At 42.1% G+C, this 12,954-nt stretch overlaps 1 protein-coding gene across 1 annotated transcript in view; it reads left to right on the forward strand.

Annotated features, from left to right (window-relative positions):
* Positions 1 to 509: 509 nt before the first annotated feature.
* The window catches only part of LOC111225999 (glutamate receptor ionotropic, kainate 2-like), a 356,655-nt gene continuing 344,210 nt past the window's right edge, over positions 510 to 12,954 (forward strand). The window contains exons 1-2 of the mRNA XM_022751076.1: positions 510 to 533; positions 622 to 871. Of these exons, the coding sequence (XP_022606797.1) occupies positions 510 to 533; positions 622 to 871 (274 nt within the window). The remainder of the gene's footprint in view (positions 534 to 621; positions 872 to 12,954) is intronic.

Genomic DNA, 12,954 nt, shown 5'->3' on the forward strand with positions numbered 1-12,954 from the left:
GCTATTGGGTTTATTCCTTAACACATTCACAGTCATGAAGACCCCAATCAGGTCTGCAGCTGACCTAAGATCTTCAGCTGCCAGTAGGGCCCTTAGAGGGCGACACTTATACTCAGAATCTGGGGTTATGGTACATCTAGAGTGCGAGTCCCTGTGGTCCTCCTAGAACTCAGAGTGCTGAGACCTTGAAGCAGCACACAGTGCAGTCTTTGCTCATTCACTCTGAACGCTCAGACGCCTGTTGATGAAGGAGGAAGCTGACTAGGCCATCCAGAAACCCCTGCTGTGGTTGCTGAGACACGTTCAACCACATGATGTCATACAGGTCATGATCCTTGACTGCGCTACTGCTGCGGCTGGAGAATGAGCGAGGATAGCCACCGTTGCCTTCCCAGTATCCTTTACTAGCTCAGAGGGGACAGGCCGAGCTGAGCGGCGATGGAGGAGAGAGAGGAGAGCAGCGAGATATTATGAATGGCAGCTGCTGTCTGAGTGTCAAACTGGTAGACATGGTCGGTGAGGCAGGTAGGAAGGTGGGGGCGGAGTCAGCATCTGATGAAAAACATCACCTTAGCTAGCAGGAAAATAAATCTCTTTGACCTCTTCTCTGGAACCTCATAGAGGTCCAGAATCTGCAGTTATGGTACACCTGGATCCTCGTATGGATCCAGAGAAGGGCTCTTTGTGTGCAACCGGAGCCTGTCATCGGGGTTAGATGACACCTCTGGGACCCACAGGGACCCAGCATGTTGTCAGGGGCTGCTGCTGGAGAATCTTGATGATGTCCAGGAGGTCCTGGAGAGGCATGAGAAGGCCGGCCTGTGCCATGACTTGCAGCGGGCGTTGTGGTCGAAGTTCATGATCATAGACTGTAAATAAAGATGGACATAGCTTCCATGACATCACCCACAGGTTTCTGAAGAGTGGTTTTGAAGCTCAGAGTGGGCCGTTACACCATCGCCATCTTGCCAGTACTTGACACCACCAAACGCCCGGCTAATACAAAAATGGGCAAAGAGGAGTGGCACCTGTCGAGCCGAGATTTCGGTGCATGCCGGCTTCTGTTAAGCATACGCTCAACCAACTGTCACTCAAAGCAGCCACGCCCCAATTCTCCATAACTTTAATTCTTAATAGAATGTAAACAGGTGAATAATATAAACAGTTGTCATGAAGGAGGAAATTAGAGACCAAAACTTTTTTTGTACCAGGCTGTAAACATGTTTATTTCTGCTGTAAAGTTGGACATTTTAACATGGGAGTCTATGGAGACTGACTCACTGTTGGAGCCAGACTCTAGTGGTCATTAGAGACAGGACTCATCTTCTTCACTCTGACCACTGTGAAGACAGGGAAAAAAAATGGAGCAGAGCAGAAAGTCTTCATGACTGTGTATGGGTTTTGTCCTATTACAGCTGTTGCTGTTGGGTTTATCCATACGCAGTCATAAACCTTTGTCTTGTCTGGAGCTTTAAATAATTGATGAAGATAAACACCTGTACCAGGTGTGGGTAAAATACGCAAGGTTTTGGGTGTTTCGGTGTTACTCTCTGCCATCCAGTTGGTGTGAGCAGAAGGAAACAAATAATAATCCACTGAAACCATGAAGGTTGCTTCTGCCTCTGCAGTCTGCATGCGTCACGTATTTCATTTCTTTATTACCTTTCACCTTGTGCTCATGGACAGTATCCTGCACACTGAACTTTTAGGTCCTCTTTAAATGTGCAGGCTTAATGCCAGGTGCAAAGCAATAGGTCTTGGGCTCATGTACTGTGTGGGTGTCTCCAGGTGCACTTGGTGTTGGTGTTTCGGTTCATGTAGGTGTAGCTAAAGGGTGGACTGAGGTGGAATATGAATCGAAGGCTGTGGTGACTAATGACGTCACTCTTGGCCAGTCGCATCACTGTTGATGAAATCGTTTACATGACCACATCAATCTGATGCTACAGAAGCTATGCAGTTTCATTTCTCCTGTATCTCACATCATCAATGGTCACATCGAACCATAAAATGTGACACAACAGCATTTGTACTAAAGCATTTCAGGAATAAAACAGGAGATACAAGTTATGCTAAAAAGAAAGTTGAAAAGGAAGCAACGACACAGAGGACTGATGAGCCACTGTGATCTCCATCTGATCACCATCTCCCACTTCAACAACAGAATACTGAGTAATCATGGACCAGTCCATGGACAGCCGTGCATAATGGCGCCGTGCGCTGATACAGCATTGCTCATATCAGGAGGTGCAGGTTTATCAACATATGTGTCCTGTTGCCATCACATGGCTGCACCGATTTAAAGTTCCATATTTTCTTCTTCTCATGTGTTTTGTTTGGAGTGTTGATCCATAAGAAGCTAAATTTGTGGCTTTAAGAACCAATGTCGTTTTACATCTCCTCTCTCGCTGATCTCTCTGGAGCTTTGGTAAGAACATGGCTGTGTCGCTTTCTGAGCCTCTCTTCTGATTGTCTGACTTCACTTAGTGACATGTGGCCAGGCCAACCACAGGATTGTAGCCTACTACTGTAGCTTGATAAAACTCACCAGTAAATGCAAATGGTGATGGTAAGTAAGTGCTGAAATAAACCGACAGATGGTCAAAGTCTGAATAAAATGCTCCGGTATTTCAGGAAAAATAAGTCTTCCTGAAAGTAATATTAATATCAGACTGTGCCATGATGCATTGGCTTCCAGTCTTGTATCTTGCTCAGCAGCAGAATGAACACTTGGCTTTGTGTAGTTAATACAAATAAAACAACAAAAAAAGGTTGGACAGTGTAGATCCGGTTGGGTCGTGCTGTGAGCGTGGCAGTTTCTGAGCATCTCTATGTGTTATGAGTGTTTTTATACTTTCACAGTATTAGTAGAGCACCCAGACCTGCTTTATAATAAAACAACAGACAGACATGTAAATATCACTTTTTACAATGAGTATTTAATAATGTGAAGAAGACTTACAATAATTGTTTATGCCGATTTAAACACCTTTGCTGGCTGAAGAGGGAAAATGTTGATTTACACACCAGTCATCACTGCCTAGCGTCCAGCTCTGAGCCTGTGGTTAGCTGTGGGTCAGGTCTGGACTTAGAGACAGCTGCAGTTGCGGTTCAGGTTCAGCTTTAGCTTTACCAGGGCAGGGCAGGTATTAGTCTGCTCCAGAGATTCAAACACGCAAACAAACACACAAAAAAACAAAAAAAACATAAAAATAAAACAAACAAACAAAACCACAAACACTTTATATATTATGTTTTAAGTTACTAAGGAATTCAGGAATGGCCCATTAGTTGATAAGACGTTAATAAGTAGGTCCCTAATGACTCCAACACCAGGACAATGAAGTAGATAATCATGAGTTACTAGAGACTAGACTGATCCAAATTCAGTATCTCTGAAAGAACATACTGACCACTTGATTCATCAGTTATTCCTGATTAACTCTGACCCCAACACTGAGCAGCACAGAATAGTAACTACTCATGTGTTAATGATCAGGTAAACATTACTCTGTGAAGTGATACATCCCGCTGAGTAGTTACCAAGTCATCCCTCATTACTTCATTTACTGTCAACTCAAGCAAATTATGCATTATACAGATTGGGTCCCCCCCCCCCCCCACACACATACACCACATACACACACACACACACACACACACACACACACCCCCACCCCACCCCACACACACACACACACACACAAAGTTAAGGAAAGAATCATGAGTGGATAATAGATGGATCTGCTTCCGTGGGCAGGAGCCACAGCTGCAAACACTTCGAAACATGACTGCAAGCGGCAAAACAAAACTCACTGATAATCCTCCTGACATCACAGAAGAAAGAGTTTTTAATAAAATTGTCTGCACAGTTTTGATGGAGCTCAGGACCTCCTGAGGACAGACATGTGTATCTGTGAGAAGCAGCTTTCTCATGTGATGTTCAGAACACTGAACCTTTATTTACCTGCCTCCTCACTGATCCTGCCACCATATTGAGAGATTTAAATAATGAATAGAGTTGCTGCTGTACCCTGTACACGTATCATCCCTGCTGCTGTGTGATGACTACAGGTATTTAATCAGCTGCACGGAAAAGATCAGACACTCTACAAGTTGTTGTAGACTGCTCATCAAACACACCATCAGCAGACCTGCTAATGTTTCTTTTGATTGGACTCATGTGGATGATATAGGTAAGAATCTTCCTAAATCACGATAAAATTGTAATTTGTTATACATAGCCATCTGCATTATTGCACAGGAAACGGTCACACTCTATATAAATGAAAGGTGTTTTTGAATTGCAGAAACCTCTGTGTGCTTAGCTCTGCCACCTAGACCACTAAAATTGCTCTGCGTCTGATTTTACAGAGGCTGAGCAGGGTTTAAGGCAAACGCAGTTTCATGCCAAAATGAGCATCAAAATTGCACTGCACTACCTAATCAGCATCCCCAGAGCCCCAGCTGCACCTCTCCTCCCACCTCAGGGCAAACACGTTTGTTTGGTTCCAGGAATTGATCAAACAGTCCGGACAGACCAATAGACTTGCCCAAGAAAAACTGCATAAAAACTGCATTTGCCCCAGCAATGGATTTGCAGCTGCAGGAAAATAGAACTCTACAACCATACAAGTGAGTGAGATGCAGTCAAATGCTAATACATCTCAGTTTAGCATGTTAGCATGCCAACATTTAATAATTAGCAGTAAACGCAAACTACAGCTGAGGATGATGGGAATGCCATTAGTTTTGCAAGTATTTGGTCATGAACCAGAGTATCGGACAATTTTACCAGGGATGTCTGCATAAACCGAGCTGACACGTGCAAGCATACACTCACCCACTTGTTACTCAAAGAGGCCACGCCCTCAATTCTCCATAACTTTAGTCTTCAATAAAATGTAAACAGGTGAGTTATATAAACAGTTGACATGAAGGAGGAAATTAGCTCTACAGACCAAAACTGTTTTTGTACCAGGCTGTAAACATGTTTATTTCTGCTGTAAAGTGACTCACTGTTGGAGTTAGACTCTAGTGGTCATTAGGGGAACTGCAGGTTTTGGTAGGCTACCTCCATGTTGATGCTTCATTTTCCAGCCTCAGAGGTTTCTGCCTTGTCCAGGCTCCTCTACAATAATAGGATACATAGAAGTGTTTTCTGATCTGATGCTTCCATCATCAGGACACCCTCCTTTGTCAGAGCCTTAAAACTGTCAATAATCACTACTGAAAAATAAATCTGTGCTAACACTATCAAAATTTTGCTTCTGACTTTGGAAGATACCCACTTAATTTGACCTACTCATATATTAGCATGTGAACTTTGAAACACATTGCTGCATAGACTGAGGACTGTAGATTCGTTACTTACAATGAAAAGGATGAGAAAGAACAATTAGAGCAACAACAGCTCTTTCAATGCATATATGAGAATGTGAGTATTGTATTGAGACAGACTCAGCCCAAAAAATGTAAATTCACCTTTTAAACGGTAAGTGTTTACGTAGAAGATTTTCTACTTTGCAATTAGGGAATTTAATTTGACTTTCCATTTTCCAGTTTAATGTCAGCTAATTTGAATTTTCTCTTTTCATTTTCTATTTCCCCTTTGAATTTAAATTCTGGGTAAAATGATCCTCCATACGCTACTAGTAAAGCTCTAAGAATAGCAAATTCATCATCATGGTGCTTGCTCCAGGCAAACACTTTGGTTCTGAGGGACATAACAAATAGTGTATTCTCTAGGGTCTGCTACTCAGCTTTCATTCTAGTCCCACAGACAGCTGACACCCCTCAGTCTGCCTTACAGTGAAGCCACAGACTATCAAAGTATCAGAACTGTCTGGGAGGTGCTGAACAGATAACTTGGCAGTGAATTTGCAGTGACATTGAGAATCCCTCCAGAGAAGAAAGACACAGTTGTTTACCTTAGTATTGGGGCTGATTTGTATGGTCACTGAGTATTTGTTTCCTCTCTGATGGGCTATAAAAGCCCAGTGTTGAGGACAGTACAGCGCTGCCAGAAGCACAGATGTGAGTGTCATCAGGAGTTTACTGTTAGATGTCAGGACAGTCACCGGTGACAGGTCTGACTTCAAGGGCATGAGTGAATGTTTTGTTGTGTGGGACACACACACACTCTTCCCATGAAATACATAAGAAAAGAGGACTAGAAGTCATTTTAACTTTTGCTGGATGTAATCATTGCAGGAGAGTCAGAGGGCTCTACTGTCCTGAAAAGGACCAATTCTGCAACAGTGTAACCAAGTGGCAACCTCCAAGGCTGAAAAATGAAGCCAAAACTGAAGAACTAAAAACTGCAGTTCCTCTAATGACCACCAGAGTCTGGCTCCAACAGTGAGTCAATCCCCATAGACTCCCATGTTAAAATGTCTAACTTTACAGCAGAAATAAACATGTTTACAGCCTGGTGCAAAAAACAGTTTTGGTCTCTAGAGCTAATTTCCTCCTTCATGACAACTGTTTTTGGGCGTGGCCTCTTTGTGAGCATGTGCTTGCCACAAAACATGCATCGTTGACAATTGGATTAGCTGGGAGTTAAGGGCGGAGTCATACATTGCCATGATGGCAGCAGTGGAGCAGCTCACTCTGAGCTTCAAAACTGCTCTTCAGTAACCTGTGGACGACGTCACAGATACTATGTCCATCTTCACAGTCTATGAGTGCAACCAAATGTGAAAAGAACGTGAAGAGATTCAGAATACATTATTAGTGGGAAGAAAACAGGATCAGAGGGTGAAGTAAGGGCAAGCTTCAGTGATGACCAGTCACATGAGCTCTCCCCTTAAAAAGCCAGAGAAGAGGGAGTGAGGCTGAAGTTCACCTTAAAACTGGATGTACAGCCCCTCAAATACACTGTGGAGGACTGCATTAACAGCCAGCTGTATGTTGGTGCAGCACATACAAACATATGTGCAAAAAAAATCACTTGTAATATTTCCATGCTGTGCCAAAAGTGCATAAAGTTTGCAGGACTTTGGAGAGGTGTGTGTGTGCCCCTTCTCAACTGGTTCTGAGCAGAGGAAAAAACAAGTGAACATAATCCACTGAAATTATGGAGGGTACTTCTGCCTCTGCATGCACCATCAGAGCGTTTTTATTTTTATCACTTTTTATCACCTCTTGCCTGTATCCCGAGTTTTTGCTTTCACTGTCCAGAAGCAGCTCTATGCCTGTATTTACAGGCCAAGGTATTCAGGCCTCTTTACTTTTTGCATACTTCACTGTTTTATAGATTCATTTCTAACTGGATGAAAAGGCAATTATCCACAATAAAAAGTGATAATATACTAAATTTAGTATGGTTATTGAAAATTAAAAACTTAAATTTTTTAATTACAAAAGTATTCAGACCCTTTGCTGTGGCTCCAAACTGTGGGCAGGTGCTTCCTGTTTGCTTTAATTATCCTTGAGATGTGTCTAGAACTTGACTGGAGTCCACCTGTGGTGAACTGAAGGGGTGAGGAAAAAGATTATCTGGTCCGATGATGAGAAAAACATTAAACTATTTAGACAGAACTCCAAATACTACAACTGTTGGACACCAGGCACTGCTCATCACCTGGCTAATACCTTCCTTATAGTGAAGCATGGTGGCAGCAACACCATGCTATGAAGGTGCCTCTTAGCGGTAGGGACACTGGTCTGAATTGAGGGAAAGATGAATGCAGCCAAATCAGGTCCTTGAAGAAAATCTGCTTCAGAATGCACATGTCCTGAGACTGCAGACTATAGTTCACTATAGTTTCATCACAACACTCAGCAAACAGGACATGTCTCTGACTGTCTCCCAGCCAAGGGCCAGTCTTGAACATCAAAGAACATCAGTGGAGAGACCTGAAGACAACAGTTCACACACACTTCCATCCAGTCTGACGGAGCCTGAGAAGGTCTGTCAGGAACAATGGGACAAACTTCCCCAATACAGGTGAGTAAAGATTGTAGAGGCTCACCCAAGAAGACTCAGAGCTGCACCTGCTGCCAGAGGAGCTTCTACACAGTTTTGAATTAAAACTGTGAATACTTACTTTACTAAAACTTTCAAAAAACATTTTTTCACTTTGTCATTATGGGTCATCAAGTGTAGATTAATGGGCAAAATGGCAATATTATCTATTTACAGTTAAATCTAAAACACAAAAGAGGTGTTAGGACTCATTTCCCCACAGTTCCTCACTGTTCACACCTGGGGACTACCCTCCCCCAGGGACCTCACTTACCAGTCAGTGTTGGTCAGTGTGTGACATGTGACACCCCAGGGTGTCACCAAACAAAACCAGATCTCCTTCTTTGTTCTTCCTCTTCTCTCCTTGGCTTGCTCGGGAGAGCAGCTCCTGCTCTCCCCTCTTTGCTCTTCAAGGAGCATCAAGGCCCCAGCCCAGGTCAGCCCTGCTACCTGAGACAGCAGCTCTCTTCCTGGCCTGCTCACAGCAGCCTGCAAACACTCTTCTCCTCAACAGCAGCGACCTTCTTAGGATTAACTGAGAGTGAACCAAGTTCTCTTCAGAATCAGCAGCTACAACATGAGGTCATCCAGCTGATTTTCCAAGTTACAGGAGTCACAGCATGGAAAAAAAAGGAGATAACAGCGGAACCAACACAGTCAGACAGGACTTTACTCCAGCAGAAAGCCACCCAACTCACTGGATACTTCAACAAAAAGAACTGGGTAACGTTAACTGACTGGACCTAACCTCACCTAGCATAGCACAGCTAAGCAGCGGAAGTATAAATCTTTGTACATGTAATGTTGGTTAATGTTTTGTTGTTATATTTGCTTAGGTTGTGGTTAGTCACACAGTTAAATTGGGTACTTGTATGGATAAGCTGGTCAAAAAGGCTGTGCTTGGCAGGATTCTGGACTCACTCAGGACTGTTGTGGAGGGACACATACAATGTAAGATGGAGGCCATCTTGGACAATACCAACCATCCTCTCCACAACATTCTGGCAGGACAGAGAAGCAGCTACAGCTGCAGCAAACATCTCATCTCACTGCACTGCAGAACAGAGAGGTTCAGGAGATCCTTTGTTCCCACTGCTATCAGGCTATACAACACTCAAATGAAGTGGATTAATCTAATTATTATTGTTTATTTGTTAACTGTTTTTATGATTGTTATTATTATCAACAATGAGCGAATGGACACATGAATTTCCCCTAGGGGATAAATAAAGTATCTATCTATCTAATTATCTATCTATCTATGTTCACACACATACCTGCATGAAGCTAACCTCCTCCCTCTAACCTGTACCTTTTAGATTACATGAGCTAGGCTAACAAAGAAACTCACATCTTCCCTCCCACACACACACCAGGTGGTCTCAGTCGCCATTTTGAGTAAGTTTCTTTGTTTAACACAATCTTGTCTAGTCTTCTTAGTTCAGGTCATTGTGTCACAGTGACCACTTTGAATCAGCCTTTGTCTGTGTCCCCACAGACACAATATACACACACACACACACACACACACACACACACACACACACACACACACACACACACACCTGTATAGACATTGTGTTTTTACTCTGTCCATTGTAAATAAATGTCTTTAAGTATAACTACTGGTGTGTTTAGTTCGGCACAAGTGTGAATATTGCCAAACTCTCCTCAATAGTATTCCAATTCTTCAACTTTAACTTACTGTTGATGTGGTGATTTGGTTATAGTTTTTAAGTTAATTATTAATCAGAGTTCCACATTAATAGTAATAATTTGAGACTGAAACCATATTGGCTATTTTGCCTATTAGTTTAGGCTGGTGCCCCGAGGACTTTAATTCATTTTAAAGTTATTATTTAATAGTAATATTTTAATATTAATATTTTCTTAATTTATGATAGCCAATAAATTGGATTGATAGACAACCCAAGGTCCGACATATGGTGTTCCGCACGTGAGGCAGAGCTCAGACCCAACAAAAGTAAAACATGGAGGGATCTGAATAGTTTCTGAAGCCAGTGTAATTATGGGTCAGGTTATGTTGTTTATTAATGAGCTGTTATTCTTATTATTCTTATTATTGTTATTCTTATTGAGTTTTCTTGTCTTGAGAGGGAACAGGTTTGCAAACTGTACCTGTGAAGAATTCTACTGTGGAGGTAAAAAAAGACTTCACGTATGTTAATTTAACACTTAACATGTTTCACTGGTTCACAACATAAGAGAAGAGAAGATATTACTTTATTAGTCCCACACTGTGGAAATTTACAGTGTCATGACAGCAGAATGTCGGTAACAAATACTTAGAAAGATAAATAATAGATAATAGTTTATTTAATTTAAATTTAATTTAGTGGTGTTACTGATTATATAGATATGATTCTATACTGGAAATTGCAAAAAAGTAAAATGAGTGTGGTTAATAATCCTTTTCAAATGATAGAACAATATTTTGACTCTGGGTTTGGGATTACTTGTAATAAAAATGTCCTGACAGACATGGAGCTCAGGACTCATCCCGAGGACAGCATTGTCACTGCAGATGAACCAGTGAGGAAAAACAGAGAAGAGCATTTACTCTAAGATTCTGACCAAACTTAAAATTTCATTCAGGCAGCGTATGTTTAATGAACTACATAGCAAACATCTGACCTTCTACAAGTTGTTGTGAGCAGCTCAATCACATAAAACAGCAGTATTGATGTTTGTGCAGACCTGCAGGTCACTGGATTCCGCTCATGTGGATGATATTGTTGCTAATCTATATCAAGCTGCAGTTGATGGAAAAAAAAGTGTAACAAACAGAAATAAGCTTCTGACTGTTATAACTTCCTATCCAGAGGAGAATCAGCCACCACTGCACTGCAAAGCAACTTAAAACTGTGGGTGTGTAAAAACTGCAGGCTCTAAGCTTTATGTGTGTGTTTGGAGGCTGCAGCTGCTCTGAAATTGATATTATATTTACATTATTCTGCTGTTATTTCTATAATAGGTGTAGTTTACCCTATTGCTTGTTGCACATAGCCCCAATCCACCCCTTGTGTGTGGATGTAGAGAGACTGAGGGAGTGGATGGGGCTTGGTAACATCCTCTTGTATACACACTCAGTCGGTCCTCTGCAGCCTTCTTTTAGCATGGACTCCTCTGACACAGCGTGCAATCAGTGCTGTTTCTGCCAGGCTGTCGACTCACACAGCAGCAGCAAGAACAGAAGGTACAAACTAAACTCCCACAGTGCAACAGCTTTTGAGAACCACTGGTTTATTGAGCAGTGAAACGGCCATGCAAGCCATTTCCCCTGCTTCCTGTCTATGCTAAGCTAATTGACTCCCGGTCCTCACTCTATAGTTAATGCACAGACATGAATGATTTTCTCAGCCAGAAAGCAAATGAGGATAAAATCACCAAACATTTTATTAGGAACACCCAGGTGGTTAAAATGAACTTTTGGAATGAATAGGCTGGATTACTTTTAATTTAATGAGTTTATTAATATTTTAATGAATAACATTTGGGAATATACACACAACACACAAGCTTGAATCATGTGAGAAGCTGCAGGTTTATAAACAGCTTCAGATTTGGGTTGGCATCACACTAGTTAACCTTGTCCATTGCCTCTCTCCTTGATGCATCAAGCCGCAATAAATACTTCTACTTAAAACATCAGGCGTCTCCTGAAAACTCCATCACAGTGTCTTTGAATTAAATCAATGAGCAACTTGGATCTTTAATGCGGCTTTATGCCAGTTTCCAAGGTCGTTTGCCACGAACGGACTTTCCTGTTTTCCACTGCCTTAAGGCAAGCAAAACACAAGACTCCGTTTGTATCAGCAACATAATGCAGCCACTTCCATTTATTAAACCAAGCTGCTGTGAAAGTACAATTGAAGGTTTCTGTTCCAAAATGTCTACCAGGAAAACAAAGTGAGATGGCAGAGCTGTGTAGAGGAGTGGCTCCTGAGGGCTGTTACTGCTGTTCTTGTCGCCGATCACTGAGGCAAAAGGAACATTAGGTGTCTGCAAAGCAGGCAATGAAGTGGTTGACGTTGTGATGCCTTGCCGGACCTGCTATTCTTTTTAGAAGCAGGTGGTTTAGCAACCTTGAACGATGCACCATCCCTAGCTACTAGATGATGAGGTTTTGTGACATCCATTGACCATGTACAGTGGCGCACGCAACAGCCCTTCTTCCCACGGCCCTGGGAAAACCTGTACATTCATGCAGCTATTCAATCAGCCAATCACATGCCAGCAGTGTAATGGAACTATTTTTAGTCCATGCATTAAAAAGGGAACCAACCACTCCACCTGGGGAATTACAACCCAGGAACTAAGCACAACTAAGAAATAGGTAGTGCCAAATATCAATGACCTTAGAGCCATATTAAATAAGGCACACAGAGCCATTCACTGCTCAAAGCTTTGCATTTTAAACCGTCTCTCAAAGCCTGGGAGTGTGACGATCCCAGCTCCATTTTGTGGTCTGCTCACTTCATTAGCTTCTTGGTTTGTTTTTGGAAACAGTAAATCACTCTAAACTACACGGGCTGGAAATATAATGATTCTGTTTCTGAAGACCTTCCAGCTGTGAGATTTTTGATGTAATTATAAGAGTACTTTGACAGAGCCGTGGGCCAATTCTATGTGCAGCAGAATGTATTAAAAATGACCCCTTTTAAGTTTGACACTTGATAGCTTTTACATGTCAGAGTGTCAGCTGGAGAGAACTGCACTGGTGACTGCAGCAGTGACACGGCTGAAAATGCAGGCAATAAGAGCACTTGACTGGCTAATGCCTCTCTGTAAATACAACACGTACCAGCAGCATTTCACTTCTGCTACAGCAGAACTCGAGTGAAAAGAGAAAGAGGGATTTAAACTGTTTTAAATGAGTCACAATCACAGCAGTGGTTTATCATAAATCATTTGATGTGTGTGGATATATGCTGGTTAATTTACAATTTCCTGGGTTTGAACCT

Source organism: Seriola dumerili, unplaced genomic scaffold (assembly GCF_002260705.1).
Source record: "Seriola dumerili isolate Sdu_G_001 unplaced genomic scaffold, Sdu_1.0 BDQW01000016.1, whole genome shotgun sequence".
Classification (NCBI taxonomy): Eukaryota; Metazoa; Chordata; class Actinopteri; order Carangiformes; family Carangidae; genus Seriola; species Seriola dumerili.